General features: G+C 34.1%; 1 protein-coding gene across 1 annotated transcript in view; it reads right to left on the bottom strand.

Moving 5' to 3' along the window:
• Positions 1-13,611, bottom strand: part of LOC145265492 (scavenger receptor cysteine-rich domain-containing protein DMBT1-like) — a 122,877-nt gene that overhangs the window by 72,246 nt on the left and 37,020 nt on the right. Inside the window, exons 5-6 of the mRNA XM_080121370.1 lie at positions 4,833-4,977; positions 3,156-3,322 (exon numbers count right to left, since the gene is read on the bottom strand). Of these exons, the coding sequence (XP_079977496.1) occupies positions 3,156-3,322; positions 4,833-4,977 (312 nt within the window). The remainder of the gene's footprint in view (positions 1-3,155; positions 3,323-4,832; positions 4,978-13,611) is intronic.

Genomic DNA, 13,611 nt, shown 5'->3' with positions numbered 1-13,611 from the left:
AAATGAATTAAAATGAAGAGGGAAGAATACCCCAGGTTGAAATAGTAAAAGCATATTTAGCTCTAATAACGTATTGAGCACTTTTTCCCCTGTTCTATTTTTTTTTACTAAATATACCTCCTTATATATATATATATATATATATATATATATATATATATATATATAACTACTTCATTTAATCACAAAAATTAACATAAGAAAGTATAAATTTATGTGTAAACTTTAAGTATTTACTTCAACAGTGCTCAATGCATAGGTAGAGCTAAGTAGTAAGTTATAAAATATATATGGCGATTAAGCTACACAGAATATTCCGTATTTCATCCATGCTAGGATTCATCAGGATATATATATATATATATATATATATATATATATATATATATATATATATATATATATAGTTTTTTTATTTTTGAAAAAGGATTCCACCAGAGTGCTCTATTATATGTAAAAATTACAAAATAAGAGCGTATTATTTATATTTTTATTTACAGAAAGTTTAGATGGGATAAGTCATCGGTATCCTCGGTTTCAAACTTGATAATAGGGCACCGTTTTAGATACCCTTATCAAGCTCTTTTCAGCCGATGCTCATCTGTTTAATATCCGGAATAGGAGCTATAGAGATATATTACAAGATTACGTGCAAATCTTGTTTTCCTGAACCAACCAAAATTCAAATAATAATAAAGTTTAAAAAATATATATAAGAGTAAGAGAGAGAGAGAGAGAGAGAGAGAGAGAGAGAGACAGACAGACAGACAGACAGACAGACAGACAGACAGACAGACAGAGACAGAGAGACAGAGAACAATACAAATAGAGAACGGTAGATCCATAGAAAAAGAAGGCATGAAGAAAATGTTTAGCAAAAGAGAATAAAGAGAATGAAAGAGAAAAAGAGAGAAAAGGAGAGAGAGAAAGAGAGTAGAGTAAAGAGAATGAGCAAAATGAAGATAGAGGGAAAACTCAAAGAGGGAGTGAGAGAGATAAAAAAAGAAGGACAAGTACCGAGTGTGACACACATTGTTTTGAACCTATTGCAAAAAATTGGGTCAGATACAAATGCCAATTTTTTTTTTTTTTACCATTTGCAAAACCACCATTCGCCCATGCATGGAGTATTGTTGCCACATCTCGACTGGTGCATCAACTACTTTATAGACAGGGTTTAAAAAGAGTTTTCAATTTAATAGGTCCCACACTATTGGCCAAGCTCCAACCCCTGTCCCCTCGCTGCAATGTTGCATTCCTGCATCTGTTTTACACGGCACAATCATGATTAGCTTTGTGCCTGTTATGTTTGACGTTCATCTTCGTCGCCAACTGTTATGTTTGCAGGCTGAACCAAATAACGTATAAGGCAATACAAATGAAGACTCAACAAACAAAGGTAGATCAATAAGAAGTGTATTAGGAAAAGTATATTTACAGTATATTTACATAATGGTTATCAAGTAAGAGTCTTGGCTGGAGAACATATCTGCTCTCGGCTCGGCCTTCAGTGGCTTCTGGTTAACACCCACCCAGACTAACCGAGTCTTGCTATATATGTGTAATATCATCCAAATATGTAAATGAGTGGGTGCCACCACAACAGTGCCTAATGTTCAACTTGTAATTTTTTATATTTTGTACAAACAAATATTGCAAAATGTAGTATCTCTGCTGATGGCAAACATACTCGTTTTATACTTTGGATAGTGAATGAGAAATCCTCCTAAAGTCAATTCTTGTTTTTGTTCTAACCCAGTGCCCCTGGATATTCTCCACATTAAAATCCGACTTTGTGTCTAACTGTACCCTCGTGGGGAGGCAAGTAAGGACTCAATTTCTTCCAATATACTCTCGTCACAACCTCTTTAATCTTCTCAATTGTCTCATAACGACAGCCTCTTAAGTTTTCCTTGAGCTTAGGGAATATTCAAAAGTCACAGAGAGCAAGATCTGGACTATAGGGAAGGTAACTGTCTTGATGCCTATCATGGTCATATAGTCTGTGACAAGGATGGAGTTGTGGACTGGTGCATTGTCCAAATTTTGTGCAAATCTTCCGCATCTTCTGTTTCTCATGAATAATTGTGTGACAGTTCCCACACTGACATCAAACTGTGCACTTATTGTCACTATAAATACACATCAGTCTTTATCTATGAAATTCTTTATTTAGCTAATCAACTTTGGCTTTCCTTACTCCTCTCACACCTCTCAACCTCCCTTACAGACTCCCTGCCCTTCTTGAATCTCTTATGCCACTCAAAAACTGATGCTTGATTCATGCAAGATGGTCCAAAAGCACTCTGAAGCATTCCATACGTTTCTGTGGCATTTTTTCCAAGTTTAAAACAGAATTTTATTGCATATTCTTCTCTAAAATGTGTCCTCACGTCCAGATCGCATTTTTGAAATTCATCAGCTGTGACACTCAGGCTTTAGTAGAGTGTATTCCAATTTCTGCTGTAGCTGTTCATTTGAACCTAAAACTCACAAAAATTGATGTATCACAATAACATACTGAATTTTCAAGAGTCTATGACAATTTACAATGCTTGTAAAAAAAAAGTCTAGAAACTTATTGAAGATACCATACATGCACAGTCTTTATCTATGAAATACTTTATTTCGCTGTGTTCTGATTTCCTTACTCCTCCCACACCTCTCATCATCCCTCACCAGCCCCTTGCTTTCCTTGAATCTCTTATGCTACTCAAAAACTGATGCTCGTTTCATTCAAGATGGTTCAAAAGCAATCTGAAGCATTCCATAGGTTTCTGTGGCATTTTTTCCAAGTTTAATACAGAACTCTATTGCATACCGTTCTTCTAAAGTGTCCTTACGTCCAGATTGCATTTTTGAAATTCATCAGCTGTGACAATCAGGCTTTAATAGTGTATTCCAATTCCTGGTGTAGCTGTTAATTTGAACTTGAAATCATAAAAATTGGTCAGTCATCTGATAAGGTGTGTAGCAATAACGTACTGAATTTTCAAGAGTCTACAACAATTTTAAATGCCTGTATAAAAATGTCTGGAAACTTATTCAAAGCACCCCTCATATATATATATATATATATATATATATATATATATATATATATATATATATATATATATCGTATTTTCCATATTAATCAATTTCTTCCAACATACCTGAACAGACGACACTAGCATCTTCATAATGACCGCAATCCGTTGTCCCCCACCCATTGTGAATACATCTGAATATAGAAGCTTCTGTTCCGATACAGTGGACATTGTCCATCCAGATTTGACCGCTGCCTTCTCCAAATCGTGCAAACTGGTATGCCTCTCCGTGACTGTCAAAGAGAAAAAGTGGTTAGGGTTAGGGTTAGGGTTAGGATTAGTAACAGCATTAATTTAGAAGAAAAGTATGCAAAGGAATTCACATAAATAAATAGAAGGGAAAACTTTTTTTACAAGCAAAAACAAATTGTACATGTTTTCTTTTTTATCGTGTCTTGTGGATACTAACAATGACTAATCAGATATTGCAAATGGATAATTAAAACAAATTATGAGAACTGTTATTACTTTCAAGTCGACTTCGAAAATGTGAGGCGGCATGATGTGGCCCTCACTTGAAACCACACCAAAGACTATAACTCTGGTCATAAACTGTTTTCATCACGCTGCGCACGTCCTTGTTATTCGTGGCAATCCACTGATGCATTTTGAGGGTGCTGGCTATGGTCCTGCTGTCATAACTTGGATCGGTAGAGAGCATGAGTTGTACAACGACACATCTCCGATTTCACTCGTTGAACATTGTGTCACGTTTAGACACGATAGAAGGCTCCTATCGCTCTTGGGATTTTTACACAACTGGCCAACTAGTAGATGGTCTGCAGCGAAACAAATGAAAAACGGTTTTCATCAAACAGAAATGGAATCATGTCGTCTTTTCTAGGATGACAATTTTATCGTTCCGCCTGTATTTTCTCTTCTCTGTATGATTGGGTTGTTGCTAGTGAGGCAGGTCTGATGTTTGAAAACCAAAAACTCATGAAAAAGTCAGTCGATCACTGGATGCATCACTTAGCGATGTGTGCATGAACAATTATTCACCTGTGCCGTTATCGTTGTTGATTGGTTGGTTGTTTTTGTTTTACGGCATATCAACCTTTTTCAGGTTATTTAATGCCGAATCTAGTTATTTTGAGGAACGATTTTTAATGGAGTATATATGTTTTTTAAGTCAGATTCTATTTAACCCATAGTTGGGACCCTAACAGGTACTACCATTCCGGGTCAGAGTGGACCTGGGAGCAATGGCAATTAAAGGGTGGCTCCACACTCCCTAAGGCCCGCAAGGTGGGGCCTCACCATCGGATATAGTTTTGGGTCATATCCAGGACCCGTTATCGTTGTGAACCCAGGTTCTTGCTGTGAATACAATCACTCAGACGCCGATGTTTTATTTTTAATAAAAGTTGACCGCAAAGAGAAAGACATTCACAGAAAATGTCAGAAAAATAGATTACTTTTGTGTGGGGGAGAAAGACACATAAACAGATAGATAAATAGCTCGTTTCGTTACACATACTTACATTATGCGCATTTGTCCCGCCCCCATCCATTTGGACTTAAGTGGTTTAACGACTTTCGTCTAGAGCCGCCGCTGAATCTTAGGTCTTACTCAAGCGTCTTCATTTAAACACTGGCCACCGTGAAATGCACCACACCCTAACCCTAACCCTAACCGACAGCCCAAAGTGTTCTTCATGCAACATTTAGTACAATTCTGTATACATGTCGTGCGTGCGTGTGTGCATGTATAAGAATGGGGATGATGATTTTCCTCCTTACCCGTATCCTAGTTGCCGGCATACAACTGCTGCATCTCTCCAGTCCCAATCATCATCACAAACAGTCCCCCAGATTCCATTGTACTCTACCTCGACCCTCCCGACTGCTGGACCGCTACCATCAACAAGCCGAACACGTCCAATAACTGTAAAAAGTCAGAAAGATTAAAAGAAACAATAAAAAAAACAATCACAATATTGCATAATACGATTGTGACTCAACAGAATTCCACAGTTAACAAAAGAAAATAAGAGTGCCGATCGAGAGATCGATCAGGATACTTTCAGGAAAAATTTACAGTTATTCATTTCTCATACATATATACACATATTTGGCACCAGGATTTGTTGAAAAAATCAATAAAGTGCTCGATCGCAAATGTGAGAGCTAAAATGAAGATTATAAAGTATTAGGTTGGTTGGTTGGTTGGTTGTTTTTGTTTTACGGCATATCAACCCTTTTCGGGTTATTTAATGCCGAATCTAAAGATTTTGAAGAAAATTTTTTTTAATAGAATATATTTGTTTGTTATATAGGAGTCTTATTATTATCATTATTGTTCTTGATGTTCGTATTTCTTGTTGTTACTGTTATTATTGTTCTTTGTTAAAAGTGAGTCTTATTAAAGTGCAGTCTTAGAGAGGGGGATGTTGTTATAAAGAGATTCATATATATTAAAATGTTCGTACTTAGAAGTGTAGAAGCTCTTTGAGTGAGATGTAGAGTTCACATTTTAGATATGAGATGTGTATGTCAAGACATTTTAAACTACATGATATACATAAGACATATATAATATGTTATGATTTAATTTGTTGTTAAGAGTTATCCCCCTTGGGATTGACATTCATAATAAAAGCGCCCTCTGTTTCATTTTCCCGCTCGATCCTTTCAAGAGCGTACGTGTATTTTACAGTTAATAAAACATTTCTAAAAGGCAATTCTTTACTTACTGATACTATTCACTTCAATTTTATTAACTGTAAAATACACGTACGCTCTTGAAAGGATCGAGCGGGAAAATGAAACAGAGGGCGCTTTTATTATGAATGTCAATCCCAAGGGGGATAACTCTTAACAACAAATTAAATCATAACATTTTCCCCTTCCTAAAGTATTCAAGTAAGGGGTAATTAATTATAGACAAATTTTTTTTTTTTTTTTTTTTTTTTTTTTGCTTATCGAATGCTTTTCTGCTTGTTCAAGAGATCTGGCCGTGGCATATGTGTCTTGTAAAGTCAGGATGGGTTTTTCTAACAGTCGTTGTCGGATGGACGAAGAAGAAATTCCGCCGATGAAAGCTTCCCGAATGTATTGATTTTTGTTTTCTTCAGCAGAAACCGCTTCGAAGTTACATGTTTTGGCAAGCATTTCCAATTGTAGTATGAAGGCATCTATATTTTGTGTTATTTGTTGCTTCGTTGTCATCAATCGATATCTATTATAAACAATATTTTCAGGTTTTAAATAAGCGGCGTCCAATGTTCTTAATGCACTATCGTAGTCGGTTTTATCGCTTATTAAATCGAAAACAGAGGCTGAAATACAATTGATCAAGGCAAAGAAATTATCTGAAGTGTTTTCGATTAATCCGTTATTATGTGAGCGGATATAATTCTGGAGGGTTAATTTCCAATGCCTATAGGATTTTTCGGAATTAGGGCATGTAGGTTCCACCTCGAATCTGTCGGGACGTAAGATTCGATCCATTATTATTTTTTTTATTTTTTTTTTTTTTTACAGTTAATAAAATAATTCCTTCTTGGGTTAAACCAGGCCCAATATATATTAGAAACCACACTAAAACAAGTAAACATGACCCTCCTGTAACGCCTGCCACCCTAATAGATGTCAACCCCCACTACGCTTATGTTCAACTACCTTCTGGTACTGAAACCACTGTCAACGTTCGAGACTTAGCTCCAAACTCATCAAATGAAGAAAACTCTAATAATAATCCTACTACTTCAGAGACTTTATTTGAACCTTCTACTAATGAAAACATTGGTCATGAGGAAGACAAAAATCAATCGTCTGATCTTGAAGAAAATCAGATTTCACTAAAAAATAATACTGAAAATCAGCATTCCTGCCAATCTGTGCGGAGGTCGTCCCGAGTTCGACAATTCCCTAGTAAATATAAGGATTTTGTGACTAAATACTGAAAAAACTGCAGTTTGGGTTCATATGTTATTTGTAAATAAAATGATTCTTATGTGATTGTAAAAAAAAAAAAAAAAAAAAAAAATTTGTCTATAATTAATTACCCCTTACTTGAATACTTTAGGACGGGGAAAATGTTATGATTTAATTTGTTGTTAAGAGTTATCCCCCTTGGGATTGACATTCATAATAAAAGCGCCCTCTGTTTCATTTTCCCGCTCGATCCTTTCAAGAGCGTACGTGTATTTTACAGTTAATAAAACCTTTCTAAAAGGCAATTCTTTACTTACTGATACTATTCACTTCATAATAATTTTCACTTTACCTTTTGGTAGAATTACAACACAAAGACGACGTTTATAAAAACACATGATGGGTGTATTTCTTCTCACGACTGGCCGTGGTTTTCTGAGTCAAGAATTCAAAAGCTTCACATTCTAAGTTTCAAAAGTTACCGTCTCGCTTCTAGACGTTCGAATGCCCATGTCTGGACTGTAGTCTGTCGTCCTCAGACTCTCTCTGAGTTTCTCCTTGCTTAACTCTAAAATTTTTAACTAATATCGAGAACTTCCCATTTTCCATGACGTCATACACATGTTAAAACATGTGTCTTCTTTCACGTGTTCTGGACATGCGTGTCCAAAACTTTTTCCTTTGTTTACAAAAGGAATTTTAACCTATATTCCCAGTAACCTATATTTCCAATATGTTAAAAACATGTTTATTATATTATCTTGTAGTTGCATTCTTTCAATTGAATTTTCATAACAGATTTGACAACGCACATTCTTTTCTTGAAACTATTTTATCTCTAAGCTAAACAATGGTTTGTTTTACATTCCATTTTCTAATTCTCCGTCGTAATCTATTTCTAAACCTAATTTACGAGGTCCAAATTTCGTCTATTCTATTTCATTTTCATTTTAACTAAATCTATTTTTTATACTTACATGAAAAGGGGACAGCCCTTATCATGTAACATGTTGTTTTCACTTCGGTTTCTATTTAACCCATAGATGGGACCCGAACAGGTACTACCACTCCGGGTCAGAGTGGACCTGGGAGCAATGGTAATTAAAGGGTGGCTCCACACTCCCCAAATCCCACAAGCTGGGACCTCACCACTGGATATAGTTTAAGGTCATATCCAGGACCCCCATTGAGGGACTTTTACCCTCTGCAGGGGGGAAGTCGGCGTATTCTAATGCCCCACCGACAGGGCCTATAAAGTATTAGTGAAGATATACAGAATATACAGTACATGTTACATATTTCAGAGACGTACTATGGTTTCATTGAGGTGGGTTGGCCTTTTACCATTTAAAAGGCAATTAAAAATCTATTCACATCATCAGCGACTCGGGAATAGTAGAACCCCGGGATACGGCATTAAAAATTAGTAACAAAATACAGTACAGTATATAATACACATGTATATAATCAAATAACATTATAAATAACGCCGTAAGGCGGGACAAATACCGTAACCAGGGACCGGGAAAACATCATATTTCACATCGTAATCTGAAAAGACGTATCTCGGGGCCACCCCGGGGCCACTGTATCCCGGGGCTCTAATTGTATATATATATATATATATATATATATATATATATATATATATATATCCGATATTTGGAATGTTTTTGTGCTTGAAAAAAGTTGTGCTTGGTCAACATTGCTAGGGAACCATGGTTTAACATACTGTTTTGCTTTTAAATCTTTCAACAATAAAAATAAAAATAATAATGAATACCAATAAATTGTAATGTGTTTTCCTTCCTATTTAAGTATGCTTAATTCGTTTTTAAAATTAATGCTTTTTATTTATTAATATATCCTAATATACATTTCATTCATTTCCAATTTAAATGTTCATAAACCAGCTGTAATTTATATTGTATATTTTTATATTATTTGTCTTTCTCCTCTTCTGATGAGAAGAATTTAGCTTTGAAATACCTTGGCCTAAAGTAGTGAATTATTTCTTATTCTTTCCGTATTGATCTGATGATCTAATAAAATAATGTGTACCTTTTATTCTTATCTTTTATATATATATATATATATATATATATATATATATATATATATATATATATATAGTAATTTATAAAATATATATGGCGATTAAGCTACACTGAATATTCTGCGTTTCATCCAACTATAGGATTCGTCAGGCTTATGCGCGAATTCTGCCGTTGCTTCTTGTTTTTATACATGTTGAGGATTACTAGTTGGCCAATCAACTTTCTAGTATCCACCGCGCCCCTTCCTACCAGCCAATGGGCATGCATTTTATCAAACAAAGGATCTGTTTTAGAGCTAGGTTAGTGGTTTTAGGTGGCCGTTCTGCTTCTTTTTTTTTTTATATACATATAAATATACCTATGTGTACACAATAATGCACATATATATACATATACATATATATATATATATATATATATATATATATATACATATGCGTGTGATCGTTTATGTATATTCATGTTTATTTAATTTATTTATTTGTTTGTTTTCTATTGTTATTGTTAGTTTTAAAGCTATTTTGTATCGCTATCCTAGAGTAAGTTTTATTTTGTGAACACAGTTGTTTGCTATTTCCCGCCTACAGTTTAATAGATTTTGAGGTTCTTTAAAGTACAGGATAGAAAATCTTTCATGGAGGCATAATTTACATGGGTCGTCTAAATGTCTGCATGTGGTAGCTTGTCTTATTATTTTCCATTCGACTACCGGCGAATGTCCGCTTTCTTTGAGTTCTCAGTATTTATTCGCTAGTGTTGTTTTTATACGGTGTTTTTTTATTTTTGAATGTGCTTTTGTGGTCATAGTATCGGGTTTTGAAATCTAAGGAAGTCATGCCTATGTAATATTTTTTGTTATTCGGGTTTTCTTTTGCAAATATTGTTGCTTGATAGACTACGCTTTTTGTTAGACATTTGTTTTGGACTGGGCAAAGTGTGCGGTGTCTACAATTGCATTTATCTTGTTCGTTATTAGTATTTTTATTTATGGTATGGTTGTTCTTGTCCGGGGTTGGTTTGTTATTATTATTATTATTATTATTATTATTATTATTATTATTATTATTATTATTATTATTATTATTTCTGCTAGTGTTGTTTTTATTTCTGTCCTGGTGTCTACTTTTTTTATTGTTTATTTTGTTGTTGTTGTTTACATTGTTTTCATTTAGTATTTTGTTATTATGTGCCTTAATTATCATCTCTAAATTTTCGCAACAACTGTAAGATAACTTCAAGGTATTTTTATTGAAGATTTTGTGTAAGGGGTTGGTTGCGGGAAAGTGTTTTTCAATAAGATCTAGAAATTTCTTGCCAAGTTTTGTTTTTAACATTTGATTGTATGGGGCCGTATACCAAATTATAGTTCTTTTTCTTCTGTTTTTAATTTTATTATAGTTGTTGGTGTTTTGTTGTTTATATTTGATATCTATATTTTTGTATCCACTGTTTTTTAGGGCTGTTTCGTAAATATTGGATGACCTGTTAAATGCATTTTCATCGCTTGAGTTATTACTGAGTCTACTTACGATCGAGTTAGGAATATGTTTTATAATTGATGGTGGGTGGTTGGACTTAGGGTTTACGTAAATTGGAGTAGCGTTATCTTTTAAGTATGGTTCATATGTGTTTTTATCTAAGTTTAACGTGACGTCCAGGAAGTTTGTCATATATATGCATTCATACACATACACACATACATGCACACATACACATACATATATATATATATATATATATATATATATATATATATATGTACTCATATATTCTTGTTTGCAACGTCTTGTCAGACGAGTGCCACTCCCTCAGATACTGAAAGTTCATGAGCCCGAAAAATGACATATAGTCCTGCCAGCGAATTCACATGCTCAAGCAGACATGACACTAAAGACGGTCATTGTTATACATACATATATATACACGCACACACACATACATATGTACACATATCACACACATATATACATACGTACATACACAATACACAATACGCACACATACATATACATACACACACACATGAAAACATAAGCAAGACGGTCATTGGTATACATACATATAGATATATACATGCATACATACATGTCTATAAGCATACGCTCATATATACCCATATACATACACAATGCATAATACACAAACATACATATACATACCCACATTCATACATACACATATGCATACATATACATCCACATATACAAATACATACACATATATACTTACACATACATATACGTACACATATGCACATATATATACATACACTTACCTACATATACATACACATCCATATATATGCATTCATACACATACACACATACATGCACACATACACATACATATACATACACACCTGCATACATACACATACATGCATATACACACATACATGCATACAAACATTTATAAATGTATATATGTACACACACAAACATATATACACATAGACACATATACATACATATACACATAGATATAAATACATATAAACTCACATGTACATATATAAATATACACACACATACATATATAAATATACATACACATATACATACATAGATACATATTATTATGGCAGAATAATTGTTACATGCATCCAGCATTACAGGCGTACACACGTCACAGCTTTTTTATCGCCACAGGACTTTTTTTCTTTTCTTTTTTATGATAGACAAATGCCTGAGGGAGTATCTATACACAGATGATGTTACAGAGTTTTACCTTTGTACGACAGCTAAATCTCTCTCTCGGTTCAAAATGTTGACATCCAGCAACAAGCAAGAGCAAGATAGCCAGCAACAAGTCAAACTGCAGACCAGCTTAATGCGGGTACTGGTCTCCCACTTTGTTTTTGGGTTTTTTTTAAATAAAAAGTTTGGTTGAGACAAACACTTTTGGAATAGTAACTGACGATGATATAAACAAATTAACACATTTTTTCACAAATAAGCTCAGCGACGGATGGTCAAAATGTAAACAGTCCAACCGACATATATCAAAGACGCTTACTTTTTTTTTTATAAATAAAAAGTTTGGTTGAGACAAACACTTTTGGAATAGTAACTGACGATGATATAAACAAATTCCGGCATTTTTTCACAAATAAACTCAGTGACGGATAGTCAAAATGTAAACAGTCCAACCGACATATATTAAAGACATATATATATATATATATATATATATATATATATATATATATATATATATATATATATATATATATATATATATGCATGCATAGGTATATACATATATATATGTATATATATATGTATATATATATATACATACGTACATGTATATACATACACACGTATGTATATGCATATACATACACACGTATGTATATAAATATCCATGTATATGCACATATATATGCATACGTACATATGTATATGCATATACATGCATAAATATACATGTATATACATATATGTACATATATATATACACATATATGTAGTTTTCAATGCTGAAAAACTTCCAAGACTATATACATATATATGTATATGCATATATACATACATATACGTACGTATATACGTATGATTATTGCAACGTCTTGTCAGACGAGTGCCACTCCCTCAGACACTTAAAGTCCATGAGCCCAAAAATGACATTTTCTTTTCTTTTTTTAGTCCTACCGCTCAAGCAGGCATGACACTATAGACGGTCATTGAGATCAATTATTACATGCTTCCAGCATTTCAAGCCTCCACGCGTCACAACTTTCCATCGCCACAGGACGATTTTTATAGACAAATTCCTGAGGGAGTATCTATACACAGATGATGTTACAGAGTCTTAGCTTTGTACGACAGCTAAGTCTCTCTCTCGGTTCAAAATGTTGAGATCCAGAACAAGCAAGCGCAAGATAGCCAGCAACAAGTTAAACTGCAGACAAGCTTAATGCGGGTACTGGTCTCCCCCTTTATGTTTTTTTTAAATCAGAGATTTGCTTCTCCTAGAAAGGTTGCCTTCACCATGGCTTACGGGAGCCCTCTCCACCCCAACACACATATACATACACACAAACACACACGGTGCTAGTTGAAAAAGAGTTCATTCGCCCTTTGGAAGGTCTTGTTTTTAATCCTTCAGGGAGACTAGCCACCCTCCTCACCAAAAAGTCAGGTGGGAGAACCAGTTTAGTCGCCGGTGACCCGACCATGAGGCAGGTAGTACTGGGTTACATGGTACCAGTAGCATATGACATGACCTGACACAAACATATATATATATATATATATATATATATATATATATATATATATATATATATATATATATATATGTATATGCATATATATGTGTGTGTGTGTGTGTGTGTGTGTGTGTGTGTGTGTGTGTGTGTGTGTGTGTGAAACACTTCCTGTGACTTATGATTTTTTTTTTTTTCGTAAATGAAATAAAGAGTTTATTTTTGTTATATTTAAAGGTAACTATCACGTGGTTAAGAATATTGGATTGAAATTATTTGGGTCCAGGCTAAAAATCATTCGACCATCGGTAGATTTATATAAGCCACACTGATGATTATAAGTGAACATGAAACATATATGTCTCTGAATAATAGC

The sequence above is a fragment of the Euprymna scolopes genome, chromosome 40 (genome assembly GCF_053919585.1).
Source record: "Euprymna scolopes isolate OS-2025 chromosome 40, ASM5391958v1, whole genome shotgun sequence".
Lineage (NCBI taxonomy): Eukaryota > Metazoa > Mollusca > Cephalopoda > Sepiida > Sepiolidae > Euprymna > Euprymna scolopes.
Note: the sequence above shows the minus strand (reverse complement) of the source record. Positions and strands in the feature narration are given on the sequence as shown.